Source organism: Phascolarctos cinereus, unplaced genomic scaffold, assembly GCF_003287225.1.
Source record: "Phascolarctos cinereus isolate Bilbo 61053 unplaced genomic scaffold, phaCin_HiC Scaffold_726;HRSCAF=1367, whole genome shotgun sequence".
Classification (NCBI taxonomy): domain Eukaryota; kingdom Metazoa; phylum Chordata; class Mammalia; order Diprotodontia; family Phascolarctidae; genus Phascolarctos; species Phascolarctos cinereus.
In genome coordinates this window covers 146,084,697-146,104,955 of record NW_027556098.1, presented here as the reverse complement: position 1 = coordinate 146,104,955, position 20,259 = coordinate 146,084,697, and the positions used below count along the sequence as shown (strand labels likewise).

General features: G+C 39.4%; 2 protein-coding genes across 6 annotated transcripts in view; one reads left to right on the top strand and one right to left on the bottom strand.

Moving 5' to 3' along the window:
* The window catches only part of STEAP3 (STEAP3 metalloreductase), a 70,117-nt gene extending 52,126 nt beyond the window's left edge, over nt 1-17,991 (top strand). For all 4 annotated transcript variants that reach the window (XM_020963115.2, XM_020963117.2, XM_020963118.2 and 1 more), the window contains exons 4-5: nt 3,524-3,688; nt 15,072-17,991. In XM_020963115.2, coding sequence (XP_020818774.1) covers nt 3,524-3,688; nt 15,072-15,353 — 447 coding nt within the window. In that variant the 3' untranslated portion in view covers nt 15,354-17,991. The remainder of the gene's footprint in view (nt 1-3,523; nt 3,689-15,071) is intronic.
* Nucleotides 1,708-20,259, bottom strand: part of CUNH2orf76 (chromosome unknown C2orf76 homolog) — a 100,070-nt gene continuing 81,518 nt past the window's right edge. For both annotated transcript variants that reach the window (XM_078146811.1, XM_078146810.1), the window contains 2 exons: nt 7,225-7,341; nt 1,708-5,344 (listed from right to left, as the gene is read on the bottom strand). The gene's annotated coding sequence lies outside the window, so the exon portion shown is untranslated. The remainder of the gene's footprint in view (nt 5,345-7,224; nt 7,342-20,259) is intronic.

Here is a 20,259-nt window from a genome sequence, read left to right as displayed (position 1 = left end):
AAAGGACCTCAACAAGATCTAACCTAACTCATCCGAAAGAAATCTCTACTGTAATATATTTGTCAGATGGTCAGAATCACAAATATAGTGCTATAAGGGATCTTAGAGGTCATCTGGTCCAACCCTTCCCTTTTACAAATAAGGAAAGTGAGGCCTAGAAAAATGAAATGACTTGTCCAAGGTCATACAGCAAATAGCAGAGCTGAGATTTAAACTCAGGTCTCTCAAAGCCTATGCTTAAAATCTACACAGAGTGGGAGGGAACCCACCACCTCACTAGGCAGCTCTTTGGGCTCTAACTTTTAGGAAATTTTCCCTGATGTCAAGATTAAATTTGCTTCCTTGCAACTTCTACCCATAGCTCCTGGTTCTGCCAACAGGGACCAAACAGAACCAGTCTGATCTCTCTTCCCTATGATAGCAGCTCTATGAATACCTGGAGAAAGTTGAGTCTCTGCTTCAAGCTAAACATCCCCAATTCCTTCAGCTGATCCTTATACAAGAAATATATGTGAGACAACACACTATGCATGTATGAGAAAGTATTATCTCCTTAATATCCTACACAATATTCAACCCCACATCTTCTAACTGGAAAGATTAGGTCTTGTGAAAGTTGGTCATTAGCCTGCAATACTGGCTGCCAGAACACCCACCTCCCACCCCCCAGGATAGTCACCCTAAACAGAGGTTTTAACTTTGTCTTCCTTGCCCCCAGATTACAGGGCAGAGCATCCCTAATCACTGGTCCTCACCAGAGGCTCCTAGTGGGCTCTGCTTCTCAAATTTCACCTGTATGGAGGTATTGGGGGGTTAGAGAGCACACAGTAAAGGATTTATCTTTTAGCCCCCTGGGCTAAATCTTGGCCATAGTTGCCAGTGCTTGGGATGTTATAAATCCAGTAGGGTATTAAGGGAGTGGGGAAGGTATCACACTCATGCTGAATCTTGTAGACTTTCCCATCCAGAACCACTGTAGTTTGCTTTCACTTGCCCCTCCTTAGCTGCTCTGCATATGTCGGACAATGTCAGCAAGAGAGATCGAACCCACTATAACCACTCTGAATCCACAGGATTGATAGAAATTCTGAAACCAAACCCTAGCAAACCTGTATCTCATTGGCTTGCCTGCTTCCTAATGCAAACACATTTTGACAACAAAGTCAAGGAAGATGCTTTCTACTATATAATGCCTCTTCCTCCAGTAGATATCCTTTTTGGGTTTGTTTGGTTTTTTTAGTGCTCTGAAATGGGAACCATTTTGCTAGCAGACATTTTTCTAAGGAAAACACACTTGGTTTTAGCTTGGACAGACAAAGGATCAAAGTGCTATGGGGTTGGTGAGAAGAGAAAAGGTATATAGTTGGCATTTACTGGTTTCACCCATCTTCCTCAGGGATTCATAACTAAAATTTTTGTGTCATGGACACCTTTGGCTTTCCATTAAAACTTATGGATCCTTTGTTAAATAATGTTTTTAAATGCATAAAATACATAGGATTAAAAAAAATTCAAATACAGATATCAAAGTATTTAAAAACAACAACCACCAAATTTGTAGATGCTGGGTTAAGAACACCTTGTCCAAAGGCTGTTTACCACCCTGACTTGTTTCACACCTACCCTCTTTAGGCTGCTGATGCATGCCATAGAGTACTTCTAGCCCCATGAAAAAACCACCTATGAACTAGAAGAACATACTGAGCCTTTAAAATTTTTTTTATTTTATTTAATTTTTTATTCTGAACTTAAGGAATAAAACAGGCATTTCCATAACAAAGTGGAAAAGAAAAAAAAACAGGAGTGTACCTGAAACTGCAGATCCATTGTATACAGCTTGCTATTGCTTTCAAATATACGGCAAAGTTATCATATAACTTCCTTTTTTTTCCTCTCCCTCCCCATCCACTACCCTAGAGATGGCAACCATTAGACACAAGCGTATATGTAATATGTCATTTCTTTCTCTGGATACTGGGCCTTTTTAATGTATCTAAGTCAATTAAAGTCCCAAACCAGGAAAAAAAGTCAAAAGGAGACATTTTACTTTTCACTTCCTTGCAAATCATCTCTTCCCACCAGATGCATATACATATCACCAAAAACAATATTGTGTTCTAAACATAAAAGCGTTTCTGAAGAAATGGAGACATGCTAGGAGTACTAGATTCTAATTAACTTTGCTGTTTAATTACTGTTTACTTCTGAATGAGACAGCTAAAAGCTCAAAGATTAATGAAGGTGACTGGTTGACTGAGACCCAGGTTCTCATATGCATCTTCTCTTTCTGCCTACCCCAATCCTTTCTTTTAAAATGAAAATATCAACAGAGATAGAAAGGGAAATCACACATATGAATGTATGTATACCTTAGTCAAAGCTCTAGCTTTCAATCTCAGCTGGGTACTTTTAATACTACCCAATTATGATGGCCTCTTAAACCTAGAAAGAACCAAAAAATCCAACATGGATTTAATTAGCATTATTAAAGTCCAGTAGGTATTAGCGTGTTAAGTGTGGATGACACCGCCCTGGGAGTGATTAAAGAGAAAATTTGCACTATTCTTTGTGAGATGTAGAATTAGCTACACCTTTCTGGTTAATGTTGTTGTTGTTGTTGTTTTTTAAATAATGATACATATATATAATTAGAATTGAGGGCTGAATAGGATATTAGCAATCATTCACCCAATTCCAGCAAATAAGGAAACTGAAACCCACAGAGTAAAAAATGTCTTGTCCAAGGTCACATAGCTAGTTAGTGGCAGAATTGGGACTCGAATCTAGACCTTCTAACTCCTGACTGTGTAAACTTTTACATGTTTAAAGGGAATTATAGCTGATGGAAATGATTATCTTCATATGCACATGTGAAAGAACTGATATACTCCCCTGGCATATGCATAATTTCCTTTGGCTTACAACACCAGGTGCTATCCGCCACGCGCACTGCCATTCCAGAGCTGTGGCTGGGAGAAGTATTCTCACTTTCCCCCATTGCCAATAGTCCATGTTATTTATTTGGAACCACAAGGGTCCCAAGAGGTCATCTAGTTCAACTCCCTCAAGTTGACCACCATTACTGGTCTTTCAAGACAACAACCTGAATGTGAATGAACTGAAAGAATCTGCAAAGCATCAAATATTTTTTAATATCACAGAGCTACAGTGGTTTCCCAGAAGTCACAGTATCTAATCACTTCTACCTTTACATTCTCCTAAAACCAAAAGGACAACTCAGATTGTATCTCTACTCCAATTAATCCTATTTGGAAAGATCTCCAAGGAAGAAGAGTTCACATCCTCTCGTAGTATTAACAACTTACTTAGTCTTCCTTATGTCTCTTCTAAATTCTGCATCTGTGCCTCCCTCCTCCCACCCCCAGTCCCACCCCTCACCTTGATGGCCTTGGAAGCCCACTTATTTCTAGGCCCTAAGTAGAAAAACTGGATGCTAATCACACTATCTACCCTCAGCTGTTGATGACAGTATATTTCTTGATTTTGTTTTTGTCTGTGACAGGTCTTGGCAAACAAGAGCAATATATGGAATGAGGAGGAAGTCTGGAGACTGGAGATTTATGTCTCACTGGGAATCCTGGCCCTAGGCATTCTGTCATTGCTGGCCATCACCTCACTGCCTTCTATCTCAAACTCCCTCAACTGGAGGGAATTCAGTTTTGTTCAGGTAAAAGAAACTCAGCCATTTCCTAGAAAGCATAGGCCTAGACTATATAGTCTGAGCTCTCGCCTCTGATGGTCAAAAATACAACTGTTCCTGTTCTGTGATTTGACTCAATTTCCCTGGTCTGTAAGGATGGGCTAGCAAATGGCAGCTAGGTGGCACAGTGGATAGAACCTGGGCTTGGAGTCAGGAAAACCCGAGTTCAAATCCTACCTCAGACACTTACTAGCTGTGTGATCCTGGACAAGGTACTTAACCTCTTTCAGTCTCAGTTTATTTAACTGTAAAATGGGGATAATTATATTGTCTACCTCTTAGGATTGTTGTCAGGATCAAATGACATAATATTTGTAAAGTAATTAGCACTGTGCTGTTGTTGACTCATATATTACATCCCTCTAACTTATTTACTCTTTCTGTGTCATAGACCTCTTTGGCAACCTGGCAAAAACTATGGACCCCTCCTGAGAATCATATTTTTAAATGCATAAAATAAAATACACAGGATTAGAAAGGAAAACAATTATATTAGGATAAATAATTATAAAAAAAATTTTAAAGTGAATTCAGAGATTCCAGGCTAAAATCACTTGCTCTTATTGATTAGAATGTGATTAACAAAAACACCCTTTCCTCCAGCAAAATTTGATAAATGGGAACTTCCTGTACTATATTGTGATAACATGGCATGACTTGGAATAGAATTGTTTCTGCTGTGAGGGATGTGATTGACTACAGCTCTACAAAGGGTTGGGAGCTGCTCAAAAGGAAGGCATGACAGTCAGGCGTGGCTCTCTAGGTCCTCAAGTGCGGCCCTTTGACTGAATCCAAACTTCAGAGCAAATCCCTTAATAAAAGGATTTGTTTCATAAAACGTAGACTCAGTCAAAAGGCAATACCCAAGGATCTAGAAGGCCACATGTGGCCTAGAAGTTAAAGGTTCCCCACCCCTGGACTAGGTCATAGATAGAGACCAAAAGCCAGATGCGAAGACAAGACAAATGTAAACATGAAACAATTTATGAAAAAAGACAGCATTGTGAATAATTATATTATATACTGATAGGATATAATGCTCAACACTCTATGGAGCCATTGAGGAAAGAATTGTGATTCACCCAAAATTCTTTGGAGTCATAGCCACACATTATCAGTAGGGTCTAGGAGCACGAAGAAAAGCCACTATTAGTGTTCTAACAATGTCCATGAAACTAGGCTATACTTTATAGAAAAAATCATTTCATGAGATCCTTTGACTACCCACCCCAATTAACATGCTCACATCTTATCTATAACCTTACCTATTCTTCAAGATACATTTCAACACCACCCCCACCCCTTCCTCCATGAAGATGCCCCCCTGCTATTCAGCCCACACTGATCCCTCTCTTCCCAAACTCCTTTGAAACATTATGCGCCAACATTAGAACATTATTTCTATATTGTCCTAGTTTCTAGGACAATTAGAACTTTGCACATACTGCCTCTTTTATGATGGCTGAAGCTACTGTGGTCATTGTTGTGGCAACTCTGTCATACAGGCTTTTGGAAGAAATTGTGACAGTCATTACTTTTGTCCATTTCTCGCTTTTCAAAGTCAACAGCTTGTTTACACAGGTCAGGCTGGAGCTGTTGGGATTTCACAGAGTTCTCGTTGCCCTGTAGAACATTAGAGAGAGAGAGCACTGGATTTAGAGCCAGAAGATTTAGATTAAAATTTTAGCTCTATCACTTACTGCCATTGTGACCTTGGCCAGGTTGTTAGCCTCTCTGGACTTAGGTTCTGCATCTGTATGTAAAATGAGGGGCTGGACAGGATGGCTTCCAAGGTCCCTTCCTGTTGATCTCTAAATTTTGGATCCTATCATTTGGCATTGATCTTGACCTTTGCCCTAACAAGCCACTGGTCAGCTTGTACACAGAGAGCTTATTTAGGAATGACACTCATGTTAGTGACATGATTCTGACTGATAAAAGGCCCAACTTAAAATTTCAAATGTTGTTTGTCACTCATAATTTCTAATTTGAGGCTTCTGAGTAGTCTATAAGGCCAATTTGGTTTCTTGTTAATCTCAAACCATATTTTCCAACTGTTTTTCACTGTCCTCCCCTGTGTAAGATCAGGCAAGATCAGGTTCATGTACCAAGGGCAGAGTTCATGTTCTGGGGTATAGAGGGCTAGGGAGGATGTCCAGAGTATAGAAGACCTGGTTTGGTAATCTTTATGAGAATGATCTACATACATATTGAGGGCATATCTAATTTTAAAAATGAATAAAAGAATTGAATGAATGAAAAAGCATTTGTTAATTTGTCATCCTGAAGTAACAGAGTTTCAGGGTATATGTAGACTTGGTTTAGAGGATCCTGTCAAGTTCATCATTGAATTTCTTCACCTCTTCATTATAAGGGGAAAAAGTTGGCTTGTAAGCTGTAAATTATCTTTATGATGGTATTTTTACTTATAATTATGAGGCCTGCATAGCAAGATGACCTGAAACTAATATTTCTTGTTATGTAGGGACACATGATTAAACCTCTTCCACCAACTTTTATTCAGTTCTCCAAGGAAAATCTGTAAACGGTACTTTCATTTAACTATAACTGTCTTGTGTTTTTTTATATCATTTTTAGTGACAATATTAAGTGGTTTAATTTCTCCAGATCAAATTCACTTGTTACTGGGCAAAGCTCTTGCATTAGGAATACCAAATATTTAAATTAACATTTATAGATTATCTGAAAACTGACATCGTTAGCACCCTTTGCTCCCTTTCTCACTACTCTATCGCCATCAGTGCAGAAGCAGATTCGGATTATATAGCATCAAAGGCTATTTTGTACTTCTCTTTGTTTCATGGGTTGCGTAGCCAAAGAATTAATCACCGATTGGGTAAACATCTGGTAATAAGCCTCTCTTCACTTACCTAAGTGGATCCTTGGATCATAGGTGGTGGCTCACCAGGACCATACCCAGAGCCTTTCCAGCTTGGAAAAACCTGGTGGAACTTTTGCTTCCCTTACATAGCTTTCAAGAATTCGGGGTTACCTCTATACCATGATGAGGCTTCTGAGTAGAAATCTTGTACAATTCAGAAACTGGCTCAGCCAGTGAATGCTTGTTAACTTGGCTAAATGGAAAGACCTGGTAGCCAAGGACAATGGAAGTTTTGAGAACAAATGCAATTGCAGAATGTTATGGTTGCAGATGGTAGATGGGTGCATGGGACTACCTCACAGAGAAGCCTACAGAGAGTTTGTTGTAAAAGCCATCCAAACCAGATTACAGGGTAATGTGGAAGGAGGACAACAGACTCAAAATGAAAGAGATTTGGCAGAATTTCTGCCATTACCTATCCTTATCATCAGTGACAGTAAAACTGTCCCCTTTAATAATAGTAGTAATACCTGACTTGCGTAACAGGTTTATAGAGATTTTACATAGATTATCTCATCTGAGCCTAACAATAGTCCTGTATGGTAGTCACCCACATTTTACAGATGAAGAAATAGAAGCTCAGGAAATTTAAGTGACTTGCCTGGGATCACATGGTTAGCCTTAGAGGCAGGCTTCCTACCCAGTTCTCTCTTGATTCCAAGTCCAGTGGTCTCTTCACCACAGAATGCCACCATTCTGGTAGAAATATGACAAAAACCTAAACAGGAAAATATACGAGTGTAACTCTGGCCAAAGTATTGAAGCCCATCTTTAGGCCTCAGTTTTTTCATTTGTAAAACAAAATTAGTTAGAAGAGGTGATCTCTAAGATCCCTTCCCAGTCCTAAGAATCAATGTCTTTAAACATTAAAATGGAGGAACACTACTGGCCTAGAATGCAGTCCTAGCTCTACCACTTAGAAGCTGTGGGACCAAGAGTGACTTTTTACCTACAAAATGAGATCAATAATAACGATAGGACTGAATTCCAACACCCCGGCGTGCCAGATCGCAACGGAAGGAAATAAAAATGATGCCTAAAAAGGCGAAGTCAAGAACAACAGCCAGACCTAGCCAAGCACAGGAAGAAAAAAATTATTAGACAGTGATAGTTTGGAAGGAAAGGAGGGAGGGAGGGAATAAGCATTTATGTGGTGCCTATAATGTGCCAGGCAGCGTGTTAAGCACTTTACAAATGTTATCTCATTTGAACTCAGGTTCTCCTGACTCCAGGCCCAGGGTTCTGTCCACTCTGCCTCTGAAGGCATTAAAGAATCAGTTCTGAAATACATGTCTCTAAGAGAGGAAGATACCCAAATAATGGAAAAATAGTAAATTCAGTTCTGCAAATATATATTCAATACCTACAATGTAGAAGATAGTGAGCCAGGCACTGAAGATAAAAAGGCAAAAAAAGGTAATAGTTCCTGCCTTTAAGGAGCTCATATTCTACTGAGGCAATAATTTTTATTCAAAAGAGGTAACAGAGAAGACACCAGGAATTACCAACATATATGAATACTTGTCTATAAAATGTTTATAAGAGAGACAGAACTTATTCATCCATGCACTGTACTGAGTATTGTGTATACAAATACAAGCAAATAAGACAGTCCCTGCCCACTAATGGGCAAAGACAACCCATGAAGGGGAGCTAGAAGGGAGGTGAGGTGGAATATATGTGTTTGTCTAGTTTGGAAATGGCCAGAAAGTGAGGTGAAGACCTGGTTCTGGGCAAGATCGGGTTTACTTCTCAAACACTAGGAGCCAAGTTCAGGTTCCTGAGCATAGCAGGATAAGGAGGATGGAGTATAGGAGGCATGGTTTGGAATTCTTTATGAGAACAATTTACGTACATATTGAGGGCATAACTAACGAAAATGAATGAATTGAATGACTGAATGAAAAAGCATTTGTTAAGTACTTAATATGTACATAAAATGCAAAAGGTAGAGGAATTCCCTACAGATGATGTTCTCCAGATGCTTCAATTCATAAATGACATCGTGCTTATTACATCAGCCCCTTATGTGGCCTCCTCAACCTGATCCATGGTCATTCCAAAGAAATCAGCCCAACACAGGCTAACACAGCCTACACAGAAAACTTAAGTGGGTGAAGAATGCACATTTCCCAAATTATCATATGCATTTGAGTGACAGCCCATTGACTTGGCCTGTCATCACCTACATTTTAGAAAGACACTGCAGATGGACAATGAGATAAAGCCCAGGTTTAACTGGGACAGAATGGCTTAAATTGTATTGATAAAACAGTGTTTTCAGTGACTTCAAGCTGTTCCTTGACATAAAAATTTGTACTTTTTAATAAAAATATTCTCCCTAGGTTTTGAATCACCTCATAAGTTTAATTGCTAATGATAACATGTATACAAGAAGTGGCACTAGCATCCAGACACTATTAAGAGGAAAAAGAAAAAAGAGGTAGGCTAGTCTTACTAGGAGGGACAAGGGGTAACAGATATATGGTGCCACAGCAGTACCCACCAAATGTTAGAAGACGTAAAGGAAGGTCTTCAGCACATTGGGTAGATAATCTGTGGTAGATTTATGCCAGGGAGGTACATGAATCATATGAGGTCCATCAAAAGTATGCTGCCCTATTCTCTAGTTGTCTATAATATAAATCACTTTGCAGTTTACATAAAAGCTTTCCTCAACAACCTTATGAAATAAGTAGTACAAGTATCATTATCCCCATTTCACAAATGGGAAAACTGGTTCCTAGAAATTAGATAACTTGCCCAAGATCACAAAGCTATCAAGTGGTGAAAACAGCATTTGAATCCAGTTCCCTTGATTTGTCCAATGCTCTTCCTATTATCCCATGTAGCCCCTTATTACACCAGCATTAAAATGCTGGTTTCGAATATTATAATGTTCTCTAATTGTTTCATTCGTTTCAGAGTACACTGTCTCCCCAGTTAGACTGTGAGATTCCTTTGGCAAGGACTCCATCTTTCTTTGGATAGCACCCAAAATGTACTTTTCCAGGAATGAATAGCATGCCTTCAGTGGCACCACAAATAGAATCATCACGATGGTCAGCAAATGCTGGTTGGGTGTCTACGGGCTCTATGGAGACCCAAGAGTAATAACCAAGTTATAGTATCCTAATAGAATCAAAATAAGCAGTGCCTACCTAATGATTCTTTTATTTTTTTTCTCAAACATCAACTTTGAGACAAACAGTTCAATGAGCATTTAATTCTTTTTTTTGGGGGGGGTGGCTAGGCAATGGGGTTAAGTGACTTGCCCAGGGCCACACAGCTAGTAAGTGTTATATGTGTGAGACCGAATTTGAATTCAGGTCCTCCTAAATCCAGGGCCAGTGCTCTATCCACTGTGCTACCTAGCTGCCCCTAATGATTCTTAATAATAAAATAAATTCAGTGATTTTTAAATGATTTCTAGAATTCCTCAACTTTTATGCAGCAGGCAAACAACTTTCCTTCTCCAGCTTAGAATCTCTAGAGAGGCTCTAAGATGTGTGACGTCTGACAGTTTAAGAACTGAGAAAAAAAAAGGAATTTTATTTATCTACCACTAATCCTTCTCTCTCGGACCTGACTCCAGGATTTTTCTGTTTCAGACCACAGTATCCTGTGGTACATGATTTATCCACAATTAAAATAGACTGCAGGTTCCTCCCCAAACAGAAGGTTTGGTTCTCTAAGCAGGAGTAGATTACATATCGCGGACTGGTGCTGCTGAAGAAAGCCGGAGGATTTGATTCTGTTAGCAGCAACTGGCTGCGGCTTCCAAGTCCTGCCAGGTTGTACTCTACATATTGAAGAGGGAGAATAATAAAATTTCAACACTGGAGCAGGGAGAGACATTTTTGTAAGGAGTGGGCATAAAAGTTTATCTTTTATTTTTAGGAACAAAAAATTAATGTCCTGCCTCTGCTGAATGTTGACCTGGGGTACAGGATCTGTGAATAAGCCACTCCAAAGTCACATAACTGTTGTTAACCAACAACTAAACAAGCTAATTTGAGTTTAATTCCATTTATTTCCTCTGCTCATCCAGTGGTGCCATATAACACAATAAAAGTCCAGAAAGGGAGAGAAAGCAAATTGCTTATGTCTAAAGTATCTTTAGGTTTGCAAAGGAGTTTCCTCATACCTTTCCACAAATTAGGCATTCCTTCCTGACAAATGGAGTCAGGCAGACCCTGACTTCAAATCCCAACCGAGACAACTTATTAGCTGTATGACTTTTTTTGTTCAGTTGTTTCAGAGTCTATGTGACCCCATTTGGGGTGTTCTTGGCAAAGATACTAGAGTGGTTTGCCATTTCCTTCTAAAGAGGAAACTGAGGCAAACAGGGTTAAGTGGCATGCCCAGGGTCATACAGGTCGTAAGTGTCTGAGGCTGGATTTGAACTCAGGAAGCTGAGTCTTCCTGACTCCAAGCTCAGCGCTCTATCCACTGCATCACCTAGCCACTCACAACTCTTATTTAAGTTTAAATTTAACTATCTCTGGGCCTGTTTCCTCATCTACAAAATGAGGGGTCTGGATTCTGTTTCCTCTGAGGAGTTCCCTTTCAGCTTCATATTTTATAATTCTCAATTTCTATAACTTCTCAGAAGAAAAAGGTGCAAAGAAAAATAATTTGTTAAAAGGTTATATGTTTAATATAAATACCAGAGACAGATATTCTGTCTCTGTAACCAGTGTTCTTTCCACTATGCTAACTACGTAAATATCTTATTTTCTATAAGCATTGTTTGAGATCTGCTACATGTCAGGTGTTATGCTAGACACTGGGAGTATAAATATAAAAACAAAGCAATCTCTTCCCTCAAGGACCTTGCATTCTAAAGGGGAAAACACGTATGTGGGTATTGTAAGTGCATACACAAACATACAGAGTGTATATATAAAGCGACTCTTTTGGCAGGGGGAAAGGGTATGGGGGGGCAGAACACTAACAAAGTATACAGAGCAGTTAAGGTCTCCTTCAGGAGCTGTGCTTCGAAGGAAGCACAATCTTTGCAGATGACAGTGGCTGATATCTATCCACCAATAACAAAAAGTCCCTCTTTTCCTGGGCTGGCATTCCAGATTGCTACTCAATGTTTTATTTACCTGACAATTTTATAATCTTTAGGAATTGTTAACATGTTAAAACATTGGGTTAAATTGAGATGATCTGTGCTTACATGTATCCTTTTTTTCCCCCAAAAGTATCCTTTTGTTTGACCTTTAAATTAGAGTGTGTAAGCAAACCACAAAGAGAAGTAGTTTAAACAGGAGGACAATATACAGGTTGTCCCAGCACCTGTGACACAGAAAGCATTTCAGGGTTTTATTGTGGCCACCTCCCCCAACGTTCAAGGAGCTCCCACTGACCTTCACCCTTTACAGCCACCAGGCTTCAACGATGACACATAACAACCAGAAACCTCAGGGGGGTTTTTTGAGCCAGTTGTCCCAAGGACTAGAGTAAATGAGTGTCAGCTCGACTGCCCGGGTATTTCTTTTTTTTGGTAACAAACTTATAAAAACAGCCTGAGTGTGATAGTATTATTAATTGTCTTATAGTGCGCCTCCTCTTCTTTATTTCCTTTGGCTATTTTAGTGTTTTTACATCATTACAGGGAAGGAAACAAACCCCAAAATACGAGATCTGGAGAAATAAAATCCCCAGGCTTTATGTCTGGATTTAAAAGTCAAGAGGCTGCTTTGACTAATCTGGGATATTACTACATCCTGAGCCAGGAGTACTTCCTAGTCACGCCCCTTCCATGAACAATTAATAACAAACTGACACTTCCTGGCATTTTTCACTGTGGGATCTCCATCTGAGAGCTCACAGAAGACCCCTGATATATGAACCAAGAGGACCTGATTGCTGCTGGTAGGCAGTGTTTCTCCATACTATCCCAAAATAATTTTTCATTTTACAAATGAGAAACTCAGAATGGCTGCTTAACTTCAGGTTGGAAATGTGTTAGACTCAGGAATTTAAATCAAAGGGCAGGGAACTAACAAAAGTGATCGAAGCAAGCACACTGGGTTAGGCCTAGCCTGTAATATGCCTATGTATCCAAGCTCATGAGGATCCAGTGGGTGGTTGTTGTTTTTGCTTCTTTTTTTTTTGTGAAGCTATCAGGGTTAAGTGACTTGCCCAGGGTGACACAGCTAGTAAGTGTCAAGACTCTGAGGCCGGATTTGAACTCAGGTCCTCCTGACTCCAAGGCCGAAGCTCTATCCACTACACCACCTAGCTGCCCCTCAGTGGTTTTTTAAAAATGTATTTAATATTAATTGCTACATCTAACATTTATATAGCACACTGAAGTTTGCAAAGCACTGCACCTGGTATCTTGTTTGAGTCTAATAACAACCCTGTGAAGTCAGTGCTGTTATCACCATTTTACAAATGGCCAGAGAGATTATGACTTGCCTATAGTCACACAGTCTGAGGAAGGATTTGAACTCAAGCCTTCCTGACCCCAGGGCCAGGACTCCCTCCATTGCACTATCTAGCCTTTTAGGTAATGGTTGTCTTAATTACTGGATCCCTGAAATGGGAAAGGGTTAGAAGTTGGAGAATTTTAACTTATTAAGTCACCTGGACAAGGTCACCCCAAAATCCACTGCTTTGTATATGCTAGTTTTAGATTTGTTTTTCTCCTAATGCCAAATAAGCTAAGACTTTAATCTACTTCTCAGGGATTGGGAATATTTTTGGTAGTAAGCATCCTATTTCACTTGGGGCCAAAATGTTTTCTTTGATAACATCTCACAATTATAATTATGTCAATAGAAGATTTGCTTTCCTCTACAAAAAAAATTTTTTTTTGTTTTAAAAGCAACCTTTAGTAATCATGTCTCACTAGGTGAGAGACATCCATACTAGAGTTAAACTGGTGTAATTGAAAGGTTCTTCTAGCCTGAATGAACTAGATGAGAATCAGATACACAGAGACTCAGAAAACTTGGCAACTGAACTAGACCCCTGAGTCAAGAATAAATCAAACAAGACTAAATAGAAATTTACAAGGCAAAAAATGACTAATTTCTTTTTTCTTTTTTTTAACATTTCAATCCCACAATTATTCAGTGCTCACCATGTGCAAAAAATTTTACAGGGTGTAGAAGATATACAAATGAAAAATAGCATGGTCCTTACTTTCAAAGAGCTTATTTATGAGTTACTTAGTGAGCTAAGACATGTACACAGATGTATAAATGACAAGGCAGGTGCTACTGTGATTTCCCTTCTCCATTTTAGGACATTGAAGTAGAGAAGTTCAAATCTTTTTCCATGGTGCCATAGGCATCAGAGGAAGGATTTGAACTCAGATCTTCCATAGCTTCTTCCTCCTCTTCCAGAAACTAATTAAATGTCTTTCTTTCCAAGGTTGCCCTCCTTCTACTCTGTATTTATTTTATATGTTCTGATTTCTATGTGTTGTCTTCCCCACTAGGATGTGAGTTTCTTCAGAGAAGGAACTATTGATAGCCTTTATTATATTGTTAGCACTTAGCATAGTGCCTGTTATATTATTTGTTGTTCAGTAATTTTTCAGTCCTGTCTGACTCTTTGTGACCCCATTTTAATTTGTTTTGGGCAAAGATACTGGCGTGGTTTGCTATTTCTTTCTCCAGCTCATTTTACAGATGAGGCAACTGAGGTAAACAGGGTTAACTGACTTGCCCCAGGTCACACAAAAAATGACTAATTTCTAAAAAGATCCAAGGTATTCCTAAACCTTAGGATCCTGAAATTACAAATTCTGCCTCACATGATATGGCTATTTGTCACATTTTACATTAAATACTAGGGGCATTTGGGAAAACATTTTAATTTGCATACTATTTTATAAATTATTGTCCTTTCTCATTTTATATGCTGCAATGCCACCTTATACTTACATATGGTAGCTTATACTTTCAAAAACTCATTCACAAAAATTATCTCACTTGATCCTCACCAATACCCCCATGATGTAGGTAGGACAGATGTCATCCTCATACAGATGAAGATACTAAGGTCTAAAGAGATAAAGCAACTTGTTCAAGGGCATAGTTATTCTCAGTAGTAAAACTAGAACCCAGGTGTCTTAGGCCACTGATCTTTATACTGATCATGTACTCTTATTTCAGAGACTAATGGGATGGATAGTTATACCTGGTTTTATAATGGCAACATATAACATTTCCCTGGAAATTTTAACTTTATAATGCTTCTCTTCAGTTGTTTGAATGAATCCACATTCTCTGACCATACTGTGAACCAGTTCTGGGGTAAGGAGAGGATGAATCACTGAAAGATGGGCCTATAAGCAGGCTAGACCATAGAAGGATATCAGACTAACCAGAGTAGTCATTCATGTACTTCATCACTGCAAAGGAAAGAAGCATTTGAAAATGGAAGTTTCCAACTGGCATGTTTTCTTTTATTTCCCACCAGTCTACCCTTGGCTTCCTGGCCCTGGTTGTAACTACCTTTCACACGCTCACCTATGGCTGGACAAGGGCCTTTGAAGAGAGCCGCTATAAGTTCTATTTACCTCCCACTTTCACACTTACGCTGCTGGTGCCATGTGTGGTCATTCTGGCCAAAGGGCTGTTTCTCTTACCCTGTCTTCGCCGTCGACTGGCACGGATCAGAAGAGGTTGGGAGAAGGAAACTACAGTCAAGTTTGTGTTGCCTACTGACTACCCCCACACTGAAAAAACAAGTCACGTGTAAATTGTGTGTTCTCTGTGGGACATACCTGTGATACTTAATGCACTATGAATACCTTAGGGCTTTTTTTCTTAATTGCGTGATTTGATATAATTGTGGATAAATATGAATATTTGTTGATAAGTTCTGAATTCCTGGGAAGCTACTTTATGCAGTAATATTCAAGATATGCATATGTATGTATATATGGATTTATTAGAATTATCATATTTAGCAAAAAAAAAAAAGTAAAGCCACTGAGATGTTGATATCTAGCTTTAAAGATTCCAGATGCTAGCAGGACAACAGATCACAATACTCTTTTTGACCACATCTGCAGAAAAGTACAAATGTAGGCATAATTATTTTTGCACAGGCAGGGAGGTAAACTGTATATACACATTTATTACTCTGATAAATGTGGTTTATTCCCTCCCCTGCTCCCAAAGGCTTTACCAGAATTGAGTCATTAAAATAACATGCCTAAAGCATAGTTAAAATGGTATTGTTAGCAGCGGTTCTCCCTGGCATGGCTTCAAACATGTAAGGTCAAAATTATAAACCAGTTAATGAACGTCTCAGAATGCAACTTTCTAGGCTCATGCAGCATCAGCCATCAGGAAAAAGTGCTATTGACTCTTCATGGCCCCCTCCCCAGAAGATGGTCCCTAGCTAATAAAGGGATGCTGACAGGAGATGACTGTGGGTGAACAGAAGAGAACGGAAATATCATCCTTTGCTCCAGGGAGGTTTGGGACCAGAGCTGCTCTACCTAATCCTTCCCCTGGCTGGGAAGATTTCTTCCTGAAAGTCAGAAATCACCACTGGCAGCTGCAAATTGATTATCATGCAGAAGTGTGAAGTCTGTTCCTTACCAGAGCAGCTAATGAACACAATCCTGAGTAGAAGCGTAATTTCCTTTCCTTCCTTTAAGTTTCTGATGACCATCCTTTAAACCACTGTGCCTTCTCACCTTTGAAAACATTGTTTTAATTCTCTCCCAAGAAAGAAGAAAAACACCCATCTGGAAACTCAGGTCAAGGGGGGGAAAAAAAGGTCCCAGCTTTGGAGTTAAGCCTTTTTCAAAGCCCTTCTTCACTATATTGGTTATATATACATACATATATGTGTATATACACATATGTATATATACATGTATGTATATGTATATCCCACAAAGTGATCTATATCACAGCTGTGCAAAGTGGCTGCTGTACAACAGTGTAACTGACCCAGGACAAGCTACTGGTAAACCACAACGTTGCTGATTTTCTTGTAATGGGAGAACTTTTTTTTTTAATTGCTAGAAGGGTGTTTTTTCTGCCAGGGCTCCAAATGTGAAGTGTTGCTGCCTAAAAGTACAAGAGCTATGTACAGGGTTTGGAACATTGCCTAAGGCTGTAGGATATTTACCATCAAATCATATGCCATCCCTTATGGGTTAGTATTAAAAAGCCTCTTCACATTCCAAGTAGAGGAAAAGGGAGGGGAGGGACATAGGGGGAGGGGGTGATAACAAGAGTGTTCTTTTACAAGCCAAACTCTCTGTCTTCTGACAGTTAATAGATTTCCCATCAGGAAAATATGATCTTTGAACAGAAAGGGAAAAAAATCTGTAGTACTGGAAGCAAAGGAATCAGTATTCCATCCCACTGGTGGGGAGTATTTGCTCTCAGTATATTGCCCGAGTCTGTTGGGGCAGGCCCAAGTTTATGGCCTCTCTATAAGAAAGAAGCTGACAAGTACAGTAGTGGCCAAAGAGAAGAATCTGTCCAGTTTATTAGAGTACTGCCATCATAAGAATCTGCACCTTTTCCCAGCTAGCCTGTATAACAAGTAAGGTTCTGCCTTCCCTCACAGGGATATTCCATGATTTTCTGTGTGTGTGTGAGAGTGAGAGAGAGAGAGCGAAAGATAATTGAAGTGCAAGGCGATCTGATTAGGACAATGACCATGATGAAAGAGGAGGCCTGTGGAAAGTCACTATCCACTTCTTGGCAAATAATTGGACATCTGCTAGTCCTGGGACAAGAAAAGAAATCTGCCTCAAGATGACTTGCTCTCTGGTGGATGTGTCAGTGATTGAAAAGGATGACTGACAAGTTTTATCATTTTCTTGGTGTAGTCAGGAGAACATGGAAACATGAAATCTACCATAATCCAAAAACCTCATTAGACAGTGTTTTTATGTTCTTCACCTTAAAAAGGAAATTGCTGACAAGTAGAAGAATGATTTATACTTCTCCCTCCCCCTACCACCTCTTGCAATAGGTGCTAATGAGCAGTGAAATGCCTAAAAGGTAGGCAGTGGGAGGAAAACAAGAAGCAAAGAACCTGGAAAATCCACAATTTAGATAATCAGCTTTTGAACAATAGACTCGGCTGTATGTTTATTCTTGGCCTCTGTCTACTGCTGCTTTTCCCTACCTCACCAGGAAACTGATTGATTATATCATTGCCCAGACAGTAAGTCACCTCAGTTACAGCCTCATCTTTTCTATGTGCCTATAGGTAAAAATGTGCCTGAACAAGCTATTGAAATCCTAAATGTCACAATATGAGGTTTACTTTTCAAATCTATGCTATTTAAAATCTGTGTACTTTGTTTTTACTTCGTAGAAAACATTTAAGAAGCAGTGACAATAAACAATGATACTGATGAGTGTGGGCTCCTTATGTCTCCTCTTTGTGAAAGGACTCAGATCTTCATAAATAATTAGCTTAAATAGTATCTATGTCAAATTTCGTGTCTTCTCTATGAGGGAGGAGTGGTGAGGAGGGAGGGGAGAGAATTTGAACTCCAAAGTTTTAAAAACAAATGTTAAAAATTGCTTTTACATATAACTGGGGAAAAGTAAAATACTAAATAAAAGCTTAATGAAAGAGAAAATCTGAAAAAACAAAACAAAAATAATTAGCAGGGGGTTGGTTCCCTATGTGATACAATATATAAAAACATTTTGTCCTGAAAACCATTTCTTGCAAAACTAATATAAACCAAAACTACTAGTTAAAAAGCAGTAATGAAAGGGAGAATATCACTGTTACCAGCTTATAGAATTTGCCTTGGAGGGGAGCTCGAGGTCACTTAATCCAGCAGTATCCAAAGTAAGGGCATAGCAATGTACCCTAGGGTACTGTGGACTGACCCCAACAGATGTGTCATCAATCAATCTGAGGTTAAGGTGGAAAACAACCCACATCCCACCCTTGCTATGATAATGAAGCTTTTCTCCAAAACAACCACATCTACCCCTCATCCCCCAAGACTCCTTAACTCTGCTCCTCCTTTGCAAGCTCTCGACTTCACCCATCTCATCTAGGTGTTGAGTCCCTCGAGGCAGTTATAACCTAAACTACCCTCAACACAGGATAAACTAACCATTACTCATAGCAATTGCATAGGGGTCTCTAGAACAATTCCTCTGTCTCTGGGCTGTAGATCACTTTGGGGGTTCATGAAGGGCCTGGGCAAGAGCAGGCTCTTCTTGGGGTCAGGGATCTTTAAGTAAGAGCCCTGCCTTAGGCAGACCTGAGTTCAAATCTGACCTCAGACACTACCTGTGTGACTGGGCAAGTCACTTAACTTCTGTCTCAGTTTCTTCAAACTATAAAATGGGAGTAATAATAGCATCTGCCTCATGGAGTTGTTGTGAAGATCAAATGAGATAATAAATTATAAAGCTTAGCACAGTACCTGGCATACAGGTGCGTAATAAATGCCTGTTCCTTTGTTCCCTTTCCTCCTCTTTTCATTTTAGATGAGACAGAATGAGTGGGTGTGAGTGGACTTTTATCTGGATGTCAGATATCATTACATTATCTTTTCCCCTTAGCCCATCCATCTTCCCTGTTGCTGTCCAGGGTACCACCAAGGTTCTCACAACCTTGGTGTCATCTTCAGCTCCTCATTACTCCTCACCCTACCTCTGTCTACATATCTTGCTCATTTCCAGCTCTTGTCAGTTCTCCATCTCTGTCTCTCACTCATCATCACCTGTGCGTGTACACTGTAGTGCAACAGTCTCCTAACTGGTTTCCAAGCCTCAATTCTTTCCCTTCTCCAGTCTATCCTCTACACCAGTGGTGTCAAGTTCAAACAGAAATGGGGCCATGAAACCATACATAAGGATACCTGCAGGGGCATCTTCATTTTAGTTGTTTTTCAGTCATGTCTGACTCTTCATGATCCCACTTGGAGTTTTCTTGGTGGGGTTACTGGAGTAGTTTGCCATTTCCTTCTCCAGCTCATTTTACAGATGAGGAAACGGAGGCAAATGGGAGTTAAGTGACTTGCCCAGGGTCACAACAGCTAATGTCTGAGGCCATATTTGAATTCAGGTCTTCCTGCCTCCACTGTGCCACTAAGCTGCCCATCCTGACTTAGAAAACCATATATTAACATTATCTATGCTCTATTGTGGCTTTATTTTGTTAAACATTTCCCAATTGCATTTTAATCTTGTTCAACCACTTGGGATTGTTACCCAGTGTCTGCCGCCTCTGCTCTACACAACTGTCAAAATGCAGCCATATCTAGAACACCATGTTAATCTACTCAAACTTCAGTGATTCCCTATTGATTCTGGGATGAGATATTTTATTGTGATGTCATTGGTCTTCTTCGAAAATGAAGGACCAACAACAATAAATTTTATCTTTATCTCTTCCTCTAAATGTTTCTGTTTATGTAAGTTTTATATGTACATACTTATGATTACAGTTATGCATATAATTTATAAATAAGTAAAGGTACACATGTTATAGATGGCTTCCTCAAGAAGTTTTATCAAGAGAAGGGAGGAGATATAGGATAACAGCTAATAGGGATTGATGGAGCAAATGAGAGATTTTTCAAGGATGGGTGGACATGGGAGTACTTTTTAGGCAGTGGCGAAGCAGCCAGTAGAGAGAGAGAAAAAATTAATGA